The 20954-nt window shown below is 41.8% G+C and overlaps 1 protein-coding gene across 2 annotated transcripts in view; it reads right to left on the reverse strand.

The window, feature by feature from the left end:
* The window catches only part of HLCS (holocarboxylase synthetase), a 180180-nt gene that overhangs the window by 26161 nt on the left and 133065 nt on the right, over positions 1–20954 (reverse strand). For both annotated transcript variants that reach the window (XM_030202215.1, XM_030202214.1), the window contains exons 7-9: positions 16800–16867; positions 11623–11783; positions 7879–7993 (exon numbers count right to left, since the gene is read on the reverse strand). In XM_030202215.1, coding sequence (XP_030058075.1) covers positions 7879–7993; positions 11623–11783; positions 16800–16867 — 344 coding nt within the window. The remainder of the gene's footprint in view (positions 1–7878; positions 7994–11622; positions 11784–16799; positions 16868–20954) is intronic.

Raw genomic sequence — 20954 nt, forward strand, 5'->3', positions numbered from 1 at the left:
TGTAGGATTCCTGTCGCCATGTGTTTGTTATGAAGATGGATATATGCTATCATATCCCCTCTAAGCACGGCTTTAGCAGCAGACCAGAATAATGAACGTTGTTCTAAGTGTTCCTTATTATGATAAACGTATGCCGCCCATCACAGAAATGTTGATTCTGGTAGATGTATGATGGAAAGCGCCAGCCCAAAGAGGACTGGTGGTAGGCAGGAGCCTTCACGTCTATCCATACCATAATGTGATTGTTGGATTATTTGTAGTAAATAATTAGCAGATTTTAGTACACACAGCTTCAGCTTTAGAAATGTTAATTTCTTTCTTCATCTCTCTCTCATTCACCCCTGAATAATTCACTGCTGAGTCACTTTAAAGTTGAAGTAACAAAACATCTGTTTACTCACAGTTTGTAGTTAGATTATAATCAGACAGGCTTATATATACATATTACTATACATTTGTATTATCAGCTCCTTCCATGTGCTTAGATGGTAATGGATGCTCACACCACCATAGATCCTCTCAGGTTAGGAGAGATCATGAGCTCCATGTGCTCCATGTGCTGCATCTGCTGTGTCTAACCCCCACAGGAAGTTGCATAGCTGTGTGACCTCTCTAAGTAATTCACATCAGAGGTCACAGAGTAATCACAGAGAAATAATAGGTGACAGGCAATGCATGTAAAATACAATTACATTCCAACAAAACCCCTTCTCATGCATAACTGTCATGCAATTATTTATTCATACAAAAGTCCAAGCTTTATACGCAGATTCACAAAATGTTCTCTGGGTAACGGTTTGGTCATGATGTCAGCTGTCATCTCACTGGTGTGACAATAGTGTAGACTGATGACCCCTTCTTTCGCCAACTCTCGCACGTTGTGGTATTTCGTTGCGATGTGCTTGGTGCGTGACTGAACCTTGTCATTCTGTGACAGTCGGATGCAGCTCTGATTATCTTCCATTATCTGGATTGGTCTCTGTTCAGCTATTCCAAAATCCAGCAAAAGTTTTTCAATCCACATCAGTTCTCTGCACGCTTCCGATACGGCCACGTATTCAGCTTCTGTAGAAGACAAACTCACAATACTTTGTTTATGACTGGCCCATGAAATTTGTACATTTCCATACATAAACACATATCCACTTGTGGATTTATAGTCAGAATGATCCCCTGCCCAATCTGAATCACAGTAACATATTAGTTTTGGATTACTATTGGCTGAAATCTTTAATTTACAATCAATGGTACCCTTTAAATACCTTACCATCCTTTTAACTGCAGTCCAATCTGATTTGGTAGGTGAGCTGACCCTTCTGCTCAAAATTCCTACTGCATTTGCTATATCAGCCCTGTATGTGGTAGCTAGATATAAAAGCTTACCTATGGCTGATCTATATTGGATGTTATCTGGTAAAGGTTCTCTTACTGTTTCATCCTTCAGAAAATCAGTGATCATGGGAGTGCTTACAACTTGGGCATCTTGCATACCTAAACTTTCAATAAGCTCATTTATTTTCTGCTTCTGGCTTAGAAGATAAGAACCATCATTTTGTTTCTCAATTTCTATACCAAGATAGTATGACACATTACCAAGTTCTTTTATCTCAACATTGAGGTTTAAACACTTTACAATGTCCTTGTACTCTTGCTCACTTTTGCTTGCAATGAGCAGATCATCAACAAAAGCTAAAATGTATGCATATTGTCCATTTCTGCACCTAGTGTACAAACATTTATCTGCTTCACCTTGCTTAAATCCTAAATTTGTCAATATTTCATGCAATTTGTCATTCCAACATTTTGCACTTTGCTTTAATCCATAAAGACCTTTGTTTAATTTACACACTAGCTGTCTTTGTTTTGTATTTATGAAACCTGTTGGTTGTTCCATGTACAAGTCTTCAGTTATATCTCCGTGAAGAAACGCTGTTTTCACATCAATGTGGTTGACTTGCATGCCTTTTGAGACTGCAATGCTCAGAAGTGTTCTGATTGTCGTGTGTTTCACTACAGGTGCAAACACTTCATCAAAATCTTCTCCATATTTTTGAAGATATCCCTTTGCCACTAATCTGGCTTTATACCTTTCCACTTTTCCTTGTGCATTCCTTTTTAACTTGAATACCCATTTGCATCCTATAGCTTTCTTGCCAGGAGGTAATTTTGTAAGAATCCAAGTATTATTTTTATCCAATGCATCAATTTCTTCTTGTGCAGCTTTATGCCATTCAGCAGCTTCTTCTGCTGGCATTTTCTCAATCTCATCCCATGTTAAGGGCTCTTGAGCTTCTGCTGACTTTGTTAGGTAAGACAGTCTTGGGGGTGGAACACCTTTGTTTTCCCTGGATGAGCGTCTGACAACAGGTTGGTCTGACCTTTCCGCATCCTCTAAATCTGAGAGTCCTTCTCCAATTGATTCCCCTTCTCCAACTGTACTGTCTTCTTCAATGATCCTTTCTGTGTCTGTTTCCTCTGCCTGTTCCTCGTTAGATACAGATGAGTTGCTTTCAGACATCTGCCTTGGTATGGCATTTATATACACTGGCATGTCTATTATTGTTCTAGTTTCATATTCTGGATGATAAGGCTCATCTGGGATAATCCAGCCTTTATCAACCCTTTTGTTTTCATCAAAATATGTAACATGTCTTATGCCAACAATGCCAGTTTTCAGATTCAAAATTCTATATCCTTTGTGTCCTGGAGCATAGCCAACTAAAATGCCCCTTTCTGTTGTGGAATCCAGCTTATGCCTTCTTTGTTTTGGTACATGAGCATATGCTGTACTTCCAAATGTTCTTATGTGTGACAGGTTTGGCTTCCTACCATGCCATGTCTCATGTGGTGTGCGCTCAGCGCCTTTAGTTGGCATTCTGTTTTGTAGGTACACTGCTGTGAGAATTGCTTCCCCCCATAGTCTTTTAGGGAGATTGCTATCTGACAGCATACACCTGGTCATTTCCACAAGTGACCTAAATTTTCTCTCTGCAACAGAATTTTGCTCTGGTGTATAAGCTACTGTTGTGATATGTTGAATGCCTTCTTGTTCTAGAAATGTGTGCATGCTTTGTGAAGTGAACTCACCACCATTGTCGGTCTGAAGAACCTTTGGTTTTCTTTCAAATTTATTGCTCACCATGGCTACGTATTTCTTCAGCATGTCTGTGACTTGACTTTTTTCTTTCAGCAAATAGGCCACACAATATCTAGAGAAATCATCCAAGAATATTAGTACAAATCTGTTATTTCCCAATGATGGGATATTAAACGGTCCACATAAGTCACTGTGTATTAAGTCCAGCACTTTATTACTCCTATTTCCTGTGTATGCAGGAAATGAGGGTCTCACACCTTTTTGAGTAACACAGTCTATGCATTTCTCCATTTTACCAGCATCTGCACTTATCTGAATGCCAGTGGCTAGTTGCTTACTGTAAAGATCCTGGATCACCTTAGAATCACGATGTCCCAGGCGGCGGTGCCAGATTTCCAGACTACATTTACCATCATTCTTCCTTACTTGCGCCATATGTGAGGCTTCACCTGAAATGTTCAGCTTATAAACATCATTATGCATAAAAGCTTCAGCATACACTTCATCATTTTTAGAGATTGTGCACTTACTGTTTTCAAAATGAATCACAAATCCCTTCTTATCTAATGTAGATACACTAAGCATATTGCAAACTGCTTGGGGAATATACAAGACATCACTTACAGGAATTTCTTTAACTTCATTAGACACTTTGCATTTAAGAATCCAATACCTTTTGCTTGGATCTTAGCAGTCCCTGCGTTTGCAGTTTTAAGAATACCTTCCTCTGGACACATTTCCTGAAAGAAATCCTTACAATTGGTTAAATGGCATGTGCTCCCCGAATCCAAAATCCAAGTACTTTCATTTGAATTATTATTTACCATAGTCAAAGATTTTTCTGCCATTAGAAAGCCCTTGTGTTTATCTTTGTCCTTCATACATTTCCTGGTTTGAAAATTCTTTAGTTCCATTGGCTTAGGTGAGCTAGAGGGAGTGTTTTGTGTTTCCTTACACCATTTAGATACATGTCCCTCCTTTCCACATAAGTAGCAAATCAGCTTGCCCTTGGGTGGAGTTTTCCCATAGCTCCGCCTTCCTCTGTTCTTTGCCAAGAAATTTGTTTCATTTCTCTCTGACTGACTTTGAGAACACATCTCCTCAGAATCATTTATTATGCATTCCTGCCTTAGTTTTGATGTTGCCTGTTCAAAAGATTGCCCTTCAATGGCCTCATTTACAGACCTAAAAACATCAAACTTCTTTGATAGTGAGGTAAAAAGAAATGCTCTTTTCAATGCATCACACATGGGAATTCCAGAAAGTTCTAACTTTTGAAATGAAGACATAAGATGCATAATGTGATCATTACATTTACTTTTATCCCTTAATTTGGTTTCATTCAACTCTGCCAGCCAAATTGGTTGCTGCTTTGCATATGTAGTTGCATACATAGTTCTCAGTTTATATAAAATGTCCTTTGGTGTATCTTTTCCCTCCACTAATATGGCTTGTTTCTCTGAGAGAGCTTCCAAAAGCATGCACTTCACATAATAGTTTGCATTGTCCCATTCAGCCATATTTTCAGCTGTTCTGTCTTGGTCTAAGCATATATTTAATCCTTTTGCTCGAAGGAGACATATGAATCTTAGTTCCCACTTCTGATAATTAAACTCAGTTAATCTAGGCACCTTGAGAGAATAGAACAATGGTGAATTTCTTCCCTCAGCCATTTTCTTAGCCTTCTGTCTGCTGTGTGGGGGGAGAGAGAGACAGACTGAATCTTTCCTTTAAAACTTAAGAGAAAAATGTGGCCTTTTTTTCTGCCTGGTAATATTTCTCTTCTTTTTCAATTCCTGGCCCTGGGCCCATAACCCTTTTGTTGGATTATTTGTAGTAAATAATTAGCAGATTTTAGTACACACAGCTTCAGCTTTAGAAATGTTAATTTCTTTCTTCATCTCTCTCTCATTCACCCCTGAATAATTCACTGCTGAGTCACTTTAAAGTTGAAGTAACAAAACATCTGTTTACTCACAGTTTGTAGTTAGATTATAATCAGACAGGCTTATATATACATATTACTATACATTTGTATTATCAGCTCCTTCCATGTGCTTAGATGGTAATGGATGCTCACACCACCATAGATCCTCTCAGGTTAGGAGAGATCATGAGCTCCATGTGCTCCATGTGCTGCATCTGCTGTGTCTAACCCCCACAGGAAGTTGCATAGCTGTGTGACCTCTCTAAGTAATTCACATCAGAGGTCACAGAGTAATCACAGAGAAATAATAGGTGACAGGCAATGCATGTAAAATACAATTACATTCCAACAGTGATCAGATACCTCATCAAGGCCAATGATACCATGTATCAATAAGGTTCAGTGAACATATAAATGAAGAGAGGGAATGGGCTCTGGCCCCAACATGGTGGGATAACCGGGGAATAGAGCAATCCCAATTTGGATCCACCACCAAATTAAAATCTCCCAGTATAGAAATGCTAAGTAGTAGTAGTAGTATTATTACTTTGAGGGACTGGTAGGGAAGGCACAGCCGCATTAGTGATGAGAAAAATGCGGGTTCATATTAGTTAGGGCCATATACTGCCAAAAGGAGAAACTCAGTACCATGTAACCATAAATGTAACGAAACATATTGTCCCTCTGAACCTCTAAAAAGTAATTCTGCTTTTGCATGCTAAAACTTTTCTAAGTAATATTGCCACTCCACCCCGCCATTCCTGGGAGGAAGATGAAAAAACTTCATGCACCCAGGAGTGGTGAAATGTAAGGTGTTCCTTATCAGAAAGGTGTGCTTTCTGTATACATGCAATATCTGCTTCAAGGCGTTTTAAAGCTGCCAAAAGTTTTGCATGTTTTAGGGGAGATGTAATCCCCCCCCCCCCCCCCCCACATTCCATGTGAGAATTCTAGCTGAATGAGTACTCATTGCCTGCCCATTAAAATTTGCCAAAGTAAAAGTGTCCCCATGTTATGCCCAGATCTTTCCATCAGCCCACCAGTATGATAATGATCAAACAGCTGCACGGATGTGTATCCTGACATTAAGGAGAAGTTAATCAACGACCCCACTGGAAAAGCAGTTGTGAAATATATGTTTGACTTCATGTGCTTTAGCTCAACGTCCACAGTAACTGTGAAATACATAATAAATGTCCATTGATATAAAACAGTCTTCATCTTCCTCTTTTGGTCCCTACCCCTCCCCAACTAATTACAAATCCTAGCATTAACCATCCCAACCCCAAACCATAACACCTCCCTTCCCTATCAACACCCCCCATATGCCCATTGATATAAACAGTCTTCATCTTCCTCTTTTCCCAATTTGGCCCCCCCAACTAATTACAAATCCCAGCATTAACCACCTCAACCCCAAACCATAACATCTCCTCTTCCCTATCAACCCCTCCCCATTTCAACCCTCTCCATCTGCCTCACCTAACACAGAGAGAGAGAGAAAGACCATGAAAGAGATGCAAGGGGTCCCTTACCCCTCCCGTCGATACTATAACAAGATCAAAATTCCATCCAAGATTTGTACATACAACAAAAACAGGAAGTAATACAGGAGCACCATTTACACTATAAACAGCATTTAACACTGGGTGAATCACTTCATAAACGTGGTTAATAAATCCTAATAAACAAATGGCACTCATATAAAATGTCTGTTTTTCATAACTGTTTCATGAGAGGGCAGGAGGGCACCTTAGACTTTATAACTTACACAGTATTTATTTATTGGGATTTATTGACCGCCTTTATGAAGAGATTCACCCAAGGCAGTGCACAACAGGTACAGTTTAACATAAAACTTACAATTTTGTTAACAGTATAACAATAGTAAAATGATCAAGTATAAGTATACATATAATAAATGAGGTAAACTTATAAAAAACAAATTAAAAAAACTTAATAGGACGACCATGAAAAAGTATAAAAAATATACACATTTAACAGCACTGAAATTCAAATAGAGATATAATATGATATCAGCATAATACTAATCAAATTTCTAATAAAAATACATTAGAACATTCAAATAACATAGCTACGATACTAATGCTTTTCTACAATACAGTTGAGGGGCCAAGTGCAGATATATAGAAGGAGACAAGATGGGTGGTACAGAGTCAGTTGGGATAAATAGATGAGTGGCTCAACTCAATGTAAGTTCTTTGTACATTTAAACAAGATATAAGGAACTGGTCTAAGTTACAGTGTGTGTAGCAAGCTAGTCCATGTGCAGAATGAGTGTATAGTCAGTCACCCTACGTATTAAGGGCTTGGGAAAAGAGCCAGGCTTTCACCTGCTTCCTGAAGTAGAGGTAGTCTCGAGTTATATGAAGCCCCTCTGGGAGTAAATTCCACAGTGTTTAACTTATTACACTGCCCTTCCTGGAGACATAACAAAGAGGTTTTCAGACTAAACATTTTTAAAAATTAAATATTTAAAAAAATACTTGACATAGCTATTAACAGGCAGCTGCATCATTAAGGGTGTTCCCACATCTCTCACTGTTCTGGCTGCTGGCTGGCCTGGCGACTGGTCTGTATCCAATATTATGCAACATAAAAAGCATAAATGCTACGTTTAATTAAAAAACAATCGGACAAGAACTTAATAGCCAATTTGTGTTCTTATTTTCATAGTGCTACAAAGACATATGCCTCTCTGTACAGATACACCTAAAGAGAGAGTTCCACGGAGCTTACTGTCTCTCTAGTTCAGTCATTAGTGCACAACAGACCACTGTCAATGCTGATGCAGCTGAATTATTTAAAGTACTTAAAAAACTATAATTCTCACCAAGAAGTACATGAAATGTTTTTCCCATCAGTGTAGAATTCACCAGCACACCACCAAGCTTCATGAGGTCGCCGTAGTAAATATCATTTGGCCATTTCACTCTCAACTCTACAGCCTACAAAAGTAACATATCCATATTTTAGTTATTTTTGCTGAACAGTTAATATGGACTTTGCTGATTGTTGCTTGACTGTTCTCATGAGGGAGGGGGGTTTGAGATAAATTTGTATTATATTTCTAATTTTCCTTCTAAGTTACATTGGTAGTAGCAACTTCCAGTTCTTACTGTGCTGGAATAAGTTGGGATCTTGTTTTAAAATATATTTGAGAAATGTCAAGAGCTACAGGCTAAAAGCATCAATCAGGTACTGCTGGTACAGCAGGTAGGGCTAATTCCACAATTACTATATAAACAAGATTGAGTTTTTACAGTCAAATCTCAGGGGGAAAACAGACAAATTACCTGGAAAAAAGAAATTGGGATTTTAGGATAAAATTAAATTGTAGGATTTTATAGATGACCATTCTTCTTATTATTTATTGGGATTTAGATAGACCAGGCGTCCAACCCGTGGCCCACGGGCCTGAACTCGGCCTGCCAACCTCATTGTCTTGGCCCGCAGAAGCTCTGGAAGAAGCCCTCTGATAGGATACGTTTCTCTGCAACAACTGGTCTAACCGGGAGCTTGAGCAGCCTGGCACTGAAAGTCTCATCAGACTTAATACCGCAAAACCAACCTCAACTTCCAGTGCCGAGTGGCTCAACTTCATGGTGAAACCAGTTGTGGCAGAGAAGCAAATCCTATGGGAGGATTTCACCCAGAGCTTCTGCGGGCCCTCACAGCAGGGAAGCAAACCTTCATCGAAGGTGAGGGGAATGAGACAGGGTGAAGGCAGGGGAGGGGGGTACATGTAAGAGAGAGAGAACAGTTTGTGTTTTTGGGTGTTCTCCCGTTCCTCCATTCTTTCCATATTTTGGGGGGACACTGGACCTGGCTCCACTGTGTGGAGGTGGGTCCTTGTGTGTGCGTCTGGCTTTTCCCCTTTTGGAAGCTGGGATACGATCTGTGGAGAATTTTAATTTGATTTGTGAAATTATTTTTATTTTTTTTCTCAAGGTATGAGTGTTTACTGGTTGAATGATTTCTTTCAACCAGTAAGCACTCACACCTTGAGAAAAAAATAATTCACAGATCAAATTAAAATTCCCCACAGATTGATTTCTTTCCAGCAGGGAGAGATACATATGAGAGAGAGAGAGGAGAGATACGTATGAGAGAGGGGGGGAGAGGGAAGGGGGGAAGAGAGAGAGAGAATGGGTGAAGGCAGGGGGACCAAAAAAAACAGAACAACTTTTTAAGGTATATTACAAGCAAGAAGCCGGCAAAAGAATCAGTTGGATCGCTAGATAACCAAGGGATAAAAGGGGCAATCAGGGAAGACAAGGCTATAGGGGAGAGATTAAATGAACTCTTTGCTCCAGTGTTCACCGAGGAGGGTGTGGGAGAGATACTGGTGCCAATAATGGTATTCAAAGCTGATGAGTCAGAAAAACAAACAAATTTCTGTAAGCGTGGAAGATGTAATGGAGCAATTTGACAAACTGAAGAGTAGCAAATCGCCTGGACTGGATGGTATTCATCCTAGAGTAGATAGAATTGAAACATGAACTTGCAGAGCTATTGTTAATATGTAATTTATTTTAAAAATCGAGCATGTACCGGAACATTGGAGAGCAGCCAATGTAACATCGATTTTTAAAAAGGGTTCCAGAGGTGATCCAGGAAATTATAGAACGGTGAGCCAGACATCAGTGCTGGGCAAAATGGTAAAGACTGTCATAAAGAACAAAATTACAGAGCATATACATCAATCTATTACATTTCTTTGAAGAGGTGAATATTTCAAAGAATGGATTTGCCACTCTCCCACAGTCACAGGTATTGCCGTGAGTCTCTAATCACTAGTTGATAGCACATGTAGCGACTAGTACCATGATTCGGTCACTAGAAGCCACCATAAGTAGTTTCAAGTTTAGGCCATCAAGGTGGTTTACATAATAACAGTAAAATAAGCCATATTCATTAAAATTTAATAAAAACAAAACAGAAAAGAAAAAAAGTGCTCAGCAACCCCAGACATCAGTATCCACGCACAATCCTAGGACCACAAAACTAAAAATGGTATTATGTATTAGAGGCCAATTTGGAAAGATGGTTTTTCAGTGATTGTTTAAATAGCTGATGGGAGAAAATCTGACATAAGTATGGTGGTAAAGCGTTCCACAAAGTTGGACCTGCAATACTAAACACTGAAGCCCAATATATGTCCAAGAATATATGACGAAAAGGGATTACTAACAAATACTGACCCAGGGAGCCCAAGGTTCGAGTGTTAGTATATGGTATTAGATAACGAGAAAAAAAAGAAAGTAGCTCACCAGCAAGATGAATTTTAAATAATAAAGGATTCAATCGGCAGCCAATGTTCTGCCATCAACAATGGGGTGATGTGATCAAATTTCTCCTACTGATGACGATTCTTACTGCGATATTTTATATAAGCTGAAGTCGACGAAGTTCCCTTTCAGACAATCCTTTAAAAAGGGCATTACAAAGAGGACGACTACAAATGCATGAGCGCGTATTTGCTGAGCTTTGGGTTAAAGCAGGGGCGTATCTGCGTGGGGCCTCAGGGGCCTGGGCCCCCGCAGATTTCGCCCTGGACCCCCCCTACCGCTGCCAACCCTCCCCCTCCGTTGCTCGCCTACCTTCGCTGGCGGGGGACCCCAACCCCCGCCAGCCGAGGTCCGCGTCCTCCTGCCGCTGCCGGCTGCCTTTCGTCCTTTAATTCTTCCATTGAAGCTGGCGCCGACGAAAGTTTCTTTTGAGTCTGACGTCGCTGCACGTTGTACGTGCAGGACGTCAGACTCAGAAATTGTTTCTGAGTCTGACGTCCTGCACGTACAACGTGCAACGTGCAGCGATGTCAGATTCAAAAGAAACTTTTTCGTCGGCGCCAGCTTCAATGGAAGAATTAAAGGACCAAAGGCAGCCGGCAGCGGCAGGAGGACGCGGACCTCGGCTGGCGGGGGTTGGGGTCCCCCGCCAGCGAAGGTAGGCGAGCAACGGAGGGGGAGGGTTAGCAATGGCAGCGGCTGGGGGGAGGGGGATCGGCAATGGCGGCGGCGGCGGGGGGGGGGGGGTATAATGTGCCCCCCCTCTCTGGCCCTGGCCCCCCCTACCGCCGCAGTTCAGATACGCCCTGGGTTAAAGTAACAACCATCAAGAAAGATACAGGGCTCAGTCACTATTTTTGATGTAAATTCTACTAAGAAACCTAATGAAATACACCTATGAATCAGTAACAGCCAGCCAAGCATGGAAGGGGGGTAGCAGTGGGGGGAGGGAAGATGTGGTGAGGAAAGAATACCTCATGGAATTAATTCAAATCTCTCTGTATTTGCATGTGCGGGTGTGTGAACATACACTTTACAGAGTTATTTCAAATCCTTGTGTGTGTCTGTGTTGCATATTTGTGCGTGTATGTGTGTGTCTGTCTATTCTGTGTTTTGCGTTCATGTACATCCTATGCAGCTCAGCCACAATCAACCAGGGCCACTGTAGATAATCCTGAAAAGTAGGTCAGTTTGTGACTTCTTGAGAAGCAGATCTGGCCACCTCTGATAACCAAAAAATAAATTCAAGGAGCATTGAACTGCTGAAATTAAACGGAATACATTACCTCATATCCTGGTATTGATCTAACTGATTCCACCACTGCAAGAGACATCAAGTGCTGAATAAAAGCAATTCTTTGTCCCAGTTGGGAAACTAAAGGAATGGAGAGGTGCAAAGTGAACAAAGCGGACCCTATGGGACTCAGCCAGGCATTTCTTCCACGACCTGAGAAGAAAAAAAAGAAAAAGAAAAAAACGTCAAAGTTTTATCTCATCATATCTTGTAGAGAGGTAAATTTGTAGGATTTGTAGTCTTGCTCTTCCTAGTGAAATACTAAGTAGTAAAACCAAGAGACCAAACCAAACATTGTTTTTAATAAATTTAACTGTATAGTCTATAAAAGTATTGTATAAAAGATGAAATGGCCATGTTTAGGCTTCTGCATGCATCAGGGGTAAAATACAAATAACTATGGTCATAAGGATCTCATTTAGTATTATCGGCTCGGATATATTTCTCCTTGATATAAGAAAATCAACGGTCTAGTCAGTGAGTACTCCTGGCAAAGAAGTACCCACCAGGATTTATGCCTGACCTGGCCTATATTCAGCCAGGACCTGCATAAAATACTTAAGTGGATCCTGGCTGAATATCAGCTGGAATCCAAATAAAGGGGTCATTTCTCCCCCCTCCCCTCGAAAAGCAGGGAAACCCCAACCAAAATCCCCTACCCCTGTAGGGTTCCCCCTTCCCAGGCCTACATTTGACAAATATAGGGTCCCCAAGGGCAGAAGCAATAACCACTCTCGCTCCTGCCCATCATAGTGTTGACCTCAAAATGGCTACTCCAACCTCTAATGGCAGCCGCACAGTAGTCGAGATTATGGTAGCCATTTTGAGGTTGGCAACACGATGGGCAAAAGCAATTGGGCATCACGCCCACCCTTGAGGGCCATATAGCTATTATAGGTAGACCTGGAGGGCAGGGGTTCTGGTTAGGGTGGAACTGCTGTTCAAGAGGTTGGGAGGGGAATCGGAATGGATCAGGGGAAGGGTTGGAAAGGGGGTGTCATCCGACTGGAGACCTGGAAGTTATGCGGGCGCCAGCCAATATTCACAGATGGCACCCACATAGCTAAATGACCTAAGTCAGGACAGCTTTTGCACGGTCCTACTTACTTGCTTAGCTATGTGGACACTAGCACAGACTGATTACTGGCAGTACCCGAATAGCTGCCGGCTTCTCCCCAATTCCACCATCAGTATGTCCCTCTCCTGCCAACTTGCAAAATGGCTGGTTGTCTATATTCAGCAACACTAGCTCAATAGTGGGCAGGAACCTCAATACGCATCTTGGTAAGTTGTTTTTTTTTAATAAGACAATATAGTGCCAAAAATTGTTTTTAACTTTAAAATTTGTTGCTCAAGTTTTTAGGTTTCTTTTTTTAAACACCCACAAAAATAGGTATTTTCTGACCTGTGGGACAGACTGTACATGATTTCTGCATACCCTGTTTCCCCGAAAATAAGACCTAGTAGGGTTTTTGCTGAATTGCTAAATATAAGGCCTCCCCGAAAGTAAGACCTAGCAAAATTTTTGTTTGGCCCCGATGGGACATGGACACAGAAACCTTAATTTTTTTTGCTGCAACCCAAAGACGAAATAACATAAAAGAAATGCAAGAAACAAGACTGAGGTGGAAAATCTATCGTCCAGTGGACTCCTACCATCCTCCTTCACGCTTTTGTGAAGATGAACTACCGGTAAGTGAGCCTGGAAAGAAAAGAAACATCCCCCTTGCAGAAATAATAAAAGAAAAGAAAATGAGTAACCGAGCCCTTTCGGCGCTGCTCCATCGCCCAAGGGCTAAGTCAGACTAGAAGGATGGAAAGTGTTGCGAATGTACAGGAGGAGCGCATAAAGCACCACCAACGGGGAACGGAGCTACTGTAGAATTTTTTTAAACATTTGTAATACGGTAGGGATGATCCTGCGCCCTAAGCCCTCTCACAACCTCCCGAGACCCCCAGCCAGAGCAGCCCGGCCCCACATTCCATTACCTTCCCTAGTTCATACCCCTCCTCCATTCCCAGCCCGGCCAGGGCGGCTCTGCTCCGCTCCAGTCCTGCGGTCACTGTGGGCAGATAGGCGAGCCACGGCCTACTCCTGCAGGATACCGCCCCCCACTTCAATACTGTTCCCGACTGCCACAGTCCCCCTAGTACTTCCGAATAAGACATCCCCTGAAAATAAGACCTAGCGCATCTTTGGGAGCAAAAATTAATATAAGACACTGTCTTATTTTCGGGGAAACACGGTATATATTTTAGATGAGATTTTAGTAAGTTTACATATGTTTTTTCTGTATTTGTTGCATACCGTATATACTCTTAAGACAAGAAATTTTGACTTCAAAATCCCATCAAATAAATCAGGGTTGTTTTCTCTAGAAGTCATTTTCAACAGTCACAAAAGGAACCTAAACCTTCTTAAACAAGTCACCTAAGACATCCAACCAAAAAAAAGGTATAACTGAATTTGTGGGGGAGAAAAAGACCTCAGATGTCAAGGTCAACACATGCAGCTCTCTCAGGGGCCCTTTTACTAAAGGTTTGCCACGCGGCAACCCGGAACTACCGCTGGCCCAAGACAGTCATCGGCAGTAGTTCCGACTCGAGCACACGCCATTTCTGTTGCGCAAATGGTTTTATTATGTTTACTGCGGTGTTAACCCGGCGGTAACTGGGCAGCACAGCACACTGCCTGATTACCACGGAAGCCCTTACTGCCACCTCAATGGGTGGCAGTAAGTGCTCACAGCCCTATGGCCATGTGATAAGAATAATCTTACCGCATGGACATTTTTTTGTGTGTGTGTGTGTGTGTGGGGGGGGGGGGGGGTTGTTTTTTACCCGCTGTGGTGAAAAGGGCCCTAGCATGCAGGAAAAACAGCCCCCGCCACTACCGCAGGGTCCTTTTTACCACAGCTTGGTAAAAGAACCCCTCAATATGTTGTTCAACAATTTGACTCCATTCTTATTCAGTGGTCAAAAAACTCCCCTTGATTTTGTGCAAAAAGTGTCAATGTGACTATAATTTTTTTTTCAATTTTGTCAATCATTCTCAATAGAAACCATTTTAACTGTTAGAGCAAAGATCAGGGAGCCCAATTCCTCCCTGTGAAACAACCAGAGCACATGCGGGTCATCCCCCTCTACCCGAGGGAATTCACCCTCCTCCGAAGGTTCTCTCAGAGATAGCCCGTCTGAACATAAAGAGGCCACCTCTGAAAGGGGAGAAACCTGGGACCAAGCAACATGGCCACCGTTCCCGCCTCACTTTGAGGGGAACCATGCTAGTGCTGCACTGGGCCAATGAACGTGGCTGTCGCAGTGTGATCTCACCCAAAGCGGCTCCACTCACTCTCCGAGTTCTCCCCGACGCTTGGGATCACTGCCCTGCACACCGTGTAGTGGCCTGAGAAAGAACGACGGCCCCCACATTTAGAGCAGTGTTTAACTCCTTCAGCGAGAGCTGCCATTACTGTCACATGTTAAGTTGTTTTTTTCCTCGCCCCTGGAGCTGCGAACCTCAAACGTTTCCCTTGTCCTTGCGAACACCAAAGCCCGACGCAGTTCTGAGACCAAACACTCAGCAAAATCGCCTGTCCATAAGCTGCCTCACCTCCTTTGCTGTTCCAAAGGGTCAAAGCTACCCCCCCCCCCCCCCCCCCCACAGAGCCACCCAGGCCTCACAGCTCGGGACCAGGGAAGCCTGCAACTGAGACCTGATATTTATTTCCCCTCGTTTGAATGGCTTGTTGCTGAGCAAGCTGAAAAGAAGAAAGCAGCACAGAAGGGGGGGGGGGGGGGGGGGAGCGAAGGGAAATCCTAGGCAGCACCAGAGACAGGGACCTAGCACCACTACTACAGATACCTGCCAGGCTCAACTGGGGGACCCGCTGACCAACTTGACCAGGAGCTGAGGCCTCAGAACCAGAGAAAGAATAGTCTGTCTGCCCATCCACCTGCTGGAGATAGAAAATATTTAGGAACTGGGCTAGATGGAAGGGTCTATATGGTGTAGCTCAGATCTGTATTCTCTATCTCCACCTACTGGTGAATGGACATGACTATCCCATAAGTCCTGGAACAGTGGGAAGAAATGTAATGGAAATTTTTTCAAGGAAAGGATTTTGGATTTTGCTCACACCTTTTCAGTAGTAGCTCAAGGTATTACATTCAGGTATACTGGGTATTTCTCTGTCCCTGGAGGGCTCACAATCTAAGTTTGTACCTGAGGGAGGGTTAAGTGACTTGCCCAAGGACACAAGGAGCAACAGTGGGATTTGAACTGGCCACTTCTGGATGTCAAGGCTGGTGCTCTAACCACTCATCCAGGGTAGAGAATGCTTGGAATGTCTTCCCAGAGATGGTGGTACGGATGAAAATGGTAATGAAATTTAAAAAAAAAAAAAGGCATGGGATAATCATAGAGGATCATAAATGGCAGGAAAATTAAAATGAAACCCTGGAGTTAGCTTTATAGAGCAGCAGTTACATCTATAGGATCTACAAGAGAGCACTGGAATAACCTGCATAAAGCAGTAATTGCAACCCTAAAAGGCAATTATATTAATTAAATACGTTAGATAAGTGATATGGCATGTTATGTTGCATATGGGAATTTCTATGCACATCTACCTGAGGTGGTCAGATTATTGCTAGACAGAATGGAAAGGCCATTTTAATCTTTATCTGCTGTCATTATGCCACTATGTGAAAAGAAAGCTTAAGAACTCAGGAACAACTCACGAGAACAGTGGAGGTCGTGAGCCAAGAACTTAACAGATTAGTTCTGGGAGGCCCACTGTTAACCCCTAAACAAAGTTGTGGTGCAGTGCTTCTTCACCCTCCCCTGGAGGCACACCTAGCCAGTCGGGTTTTCAAGATCACCACAATGAATATGCATGAGATAAACTTGTATATAGACAAAATCTATTTTATATAAAAAAAAAATCGACCTCATGCATATTCATTGTGGTGATCCTGAAAACCTGACTGGTAAGGTGTGCCTCCAGGAAAGGGTTGAGAAGCACTGCTATACAGCACAAAAATTTCCTGAGTTCACAGTGGCTTCTATATGGGCAGGGCTTGAGTTAGGAGAACAATACAGTTATGGCCCTGTGTGCAATCTTGAATCCCAATGAGATCTTTCTTTAACAATGAGAAACTACTCACCTTTGCCTTGTGTTTGCTGAGCTGCAATTGCTATTAACCCCATTTCCTCTGGCGACTCCATCATCAACCTGTAAGTTATGGGAAAACCTTGTCAGCTGGAACAGGAAGCAGCACTGAAGTCTGAAACTGAGATTATCTTTTACACCTCACATTCAGGCACCTAGGATTTAATTTTGTACTTTATGGCCAAGATCTAGCCTCAGCTGTTAGGGAAAACACTTTAAAACAGATCAAGGGAACGACTAATACACAAGGTGTAGACCTTCTTTTATAGAAAAAAAAATTGGGTTTTATACAGGGTCCTGCATACGCGTTATAGTCCAAAGACTAATTCTGAAGAAAAGTTTCAAAAGAAAGAGTTGGTTAAATGCAAGTTCAATTAGATGATGGTTACCAATATTATTTACTTAGTTTTACATGGTGTCATTTCAAACCACTTTATGGTTAATACATCAGAAGCACATTTTTGACATCTGAAACAGCATGAATGACAGAGTGACAATATAATTACTTATTACCTAGTAATAGGTAAATGGAGGACATAGGTGGATAAATGCATTACCCAGGCACAATCCTCCCGCAGAAGTACCCCAATGATCAAAGCTAATAGAGTGCATAAATTTGCATGCTATTAGCTTTGATCATAGCGGCACTTTTGCCCCACGCTGTTCCGGTGATAATTTTACAGCGCTATTTGGAACAGTGTTGAGTTTTTTTGATCATCAGCCTGTCAGAGTTTAAGATCTGTAAGTGCTGGCACTAACTTGTAGATGCCAATTTTGCAACCAACATCACTGTTCCCTCTAAGCTGTGCAGACATCTACCTTCCGCCCTACCAATGGGGGAGGTGCTGTTTCACTATCACATTTTCAATAGTGAAAGACAAAAAAAGCTCTGCCAGACTCCAGGTAACCTACCTGTCTAGCGACAGCTGGAGGCCTCCCACACAGCTTCAAGGGAGCAGTGAATTACACATTTAAGTGATGGATTTCTAGGTCCATGCCTTTCAGAAAGGAATGAGGATTTTGTCACCAAGACAGGGAACTTTTGACTGCTAACAGAAGAGGCAGCCTGGTGGAGTAGTCCTGTGAATTTAGAATGTGGGGTGGAAGGAGAACCATCAAGAAAGAAGAGCCTGCTGTAGACACCTCATATGCTCTCTCACCCAGGGCATCTCCAGAGTTGCCGTCATGGTCTTTAAGAGCTGCAGATAATCCAGAGACCTGGATCTACAGCACACCAGCCAAGACCCTCCAACACCTAAATGACTTGCCACTGGCCACCCAAGGATGACCTCTGATCCTCTCTTTGCATAGAAAGGCCACCACCATCATCATCACTTTTGAAAAGTTCTCAGAGCCATGGCCAGGCTGAAGAGTAGGGCCTTATACTGAGAATTGTTTCCTATTACACAAAGTCAGAGAAATCTTTGGTTGCACTCCCAGATTGGCATATGGAGATACGCCTCAGAGAAGACTAGAGAAGTGAGAAACTTGCCCCTCCTGCCATAACAGATGGAAGAACTCCATACAAAAGTTTGTGTACACATACAGTGCTGAAGACATTATTGCACCAAAAGGAGTGATCATTTATCATCATATAATTGTCTTTCAACTGTTTCATTGAGCATAAGATGACCCCTGATGCAGGTGGAATGCTGAAACTTGGCCAAGCTGGGTCTTTTCTTAATAAACTGATTGGTGAAAGATTTGGGCAGCTCTTCTTTCCTTTGATCACCTTCGCTGTTTTTGTTCATACATATACAGTGGCTCGGACCCCTTGAGGTCCAAGATGGGGGAGAGGACACAAAATAAATTTGACTATGAATGCTAGCCATCACTGAAACCAATCTTGTCATCATAATATAATATGGGAGAAAGCCCAACTGATGCAAAATCTCCTAACATTCAACATAGCTCATAGTTGCTCATATACCACTTTTTGTGCTATTATTGTCAATAATGACAAATTCAGGACATAACAATATGTACAAGGCACTTCTCCCTATGCCAGACTTTTTTTTTATATTAATGTAACCACTGCCTTTTTCCAATATAATATGATGGAGCCCATTGATACTTAGAAATTAATTATTTTGTCCGATCTTGAACTTGTTCTACTGCAGTATGCACAAGAGGTTTAAAGCCCAATATTGCTACCAAGACTGGAAAATGGGTTGAAATACACGTCTTTATCATGTCCCTCTCTAGCTTGGTCACCCATAATCCAAACCAAGTCAGAATTTTTATCTTCTATTTTCTCTAATAATGGGGCCTGCAATGGAAAAGTCTACTAAAAGAGATCTTTTTCCTTGAAAAAAGTCCAAATTCATCACTGGTTCATGGCTCTCCCTTGCCTGACCCATCTTGCTTCCTTCTCTCTACACTCAAATGTGTCACAGTTGAAAAACCATTTTAGATTGACTCTTAGCTGACGTTATCTGCTTATTTATAAATTGCTTCTTTCTCTGTAGCTGACATTTATTGTACATCCTACATTTTTCCTTATCCTCTGGATCATGCACGTCATTCAAGTTACTTTGCCTGATATTTTTCTTGTGTTATATATCCTTTTATATTGTCTGTATGGTAGTTTCCTGGGGAAAGTTTGTTGCATGATTTATTGAATGGAATTCTAGGGATGTAACAAGTTTTTGTGTTATAGTGATTTTTCCTAAGTATCAGAAGTTGAAAAAGGAAGGCTAACAGCACTGCAAGTTTGAAATCTTAACTGCTCTGAGATGTTAGTTTCCTCCCTCCCACCCTACCTTCCAATCTTACTATATAAACTAACTCACTAATCGGGGGGGGGGGGGGGGGGGGGGGGAGGGCTGGATTATAATCAGTTACTTAAAATTAATAGGAAGCAAAGCATAAGGAAGTAATTTAGATCAATTGTTCATCTGTAAAAGCAGAACACTTAAGTACATTTTGGGCGGGGGGGGAAGCTTGATTAGTAATATTTTATTAAACCAGTGAGGTAAATATTTTTTAGCTAAGACTGGCCTTTTTCTCTAACCTAAGCTATAAGATTCTAAACAGAAAGCTACACTAAACTTACATTCCTCATAGATACATAGACTATATTTTATAGTCTGAAAGGATACGATAGATCACTCCATGCTTCAAAAAAACATGTGAGCAAGGAAACAGGCTATATATAGGGAATTACGGTGGAGGTGTTAAATCTCACAGAAAAGAGGCTAGTTAATTTTACTTGAAGATAAAGTTAAGAAAAAGATCTTTCTCGTTTCTTTCAACAGGTACCAAAGGTCCTATATCAGGAGAATGGAAGGGAAACAAGTCAAACGCTGTGATTACTTCTGCCTGTCTTCAGATGGATATCCTAATCCCCAATGAGGAGCTGGTTTGGACCGAAAAACACCTGGAGGTCAACCTCAGGGAGCAACTGGCAGAACTAAAAGAGGACTTGACGAGGCTGAAAAACATCTGTAACAACAAGGACTACATTAATGAAATGCTTAAGACGTCTACCTAAGATGGAAAACTCCAGCGGATGGGAAAATGTTACTGAGTCAAAATATGACAGCTGGACCACAGATCTGCAGTATCAGCAACCACTCTACCTTGGAGGCAAAAGGTAATGTTGGTTGGTGATTTTTGAAGTACCTTGAGACATCCATTTCCCATGCAGATCTGATGTCACAGATGATGTATTGTTTGCCAAATGTCAACATGAGACATTACAGAGAGAGTGCTGACATCAAATGTACTTATTATTCGATGCTGCTCAAAAAAGGTTGACTATATAAGTGTAGTCATAGATAATTAAATGACTACCGGACATAGCATCTGCCCCATCGAAGAAAGAGTAAAGCATCTTCTGAAAAAGATTGGCAAACCTATTAAAGAATGGTGAAATCACTTTATATTAGCATTACCCTACTCTATCCATGACTACCTCCCTACCTACCTGGTGGAATTGGTGCGTATTCGGTACTTGCATTATGAATAAAGCTCCTTCCTTGATGAAAAAGGATGGTGAACACTCCTCAAGGGCGTGCTTCAGCTAAGAGCTCTGGGCGCCGCGTGTCACTGGTTCCACTTTTGCCCTCGGATTCGGGCTCTGCAATTCTCTGGCCGATGAACGATCCTATCCAACAAAGAAAGGTCTTTCCAAAGAACTGAAGCAGTG

This window comes from Microcaecilia unicolor, chromosome 4 (assembly GCF_901765095.1).
Source record: "Microcaecilia unicolor chromosome 4, aMicUni1.1, whole genome shotgun sequence".
Taxonomy (NCBI): Eukaryota; Metazoa; Chordata; class Amphibia; order Gymnophiona; family Siphonopidae; genus Microcaecilia; species Microcaecilia unicolor.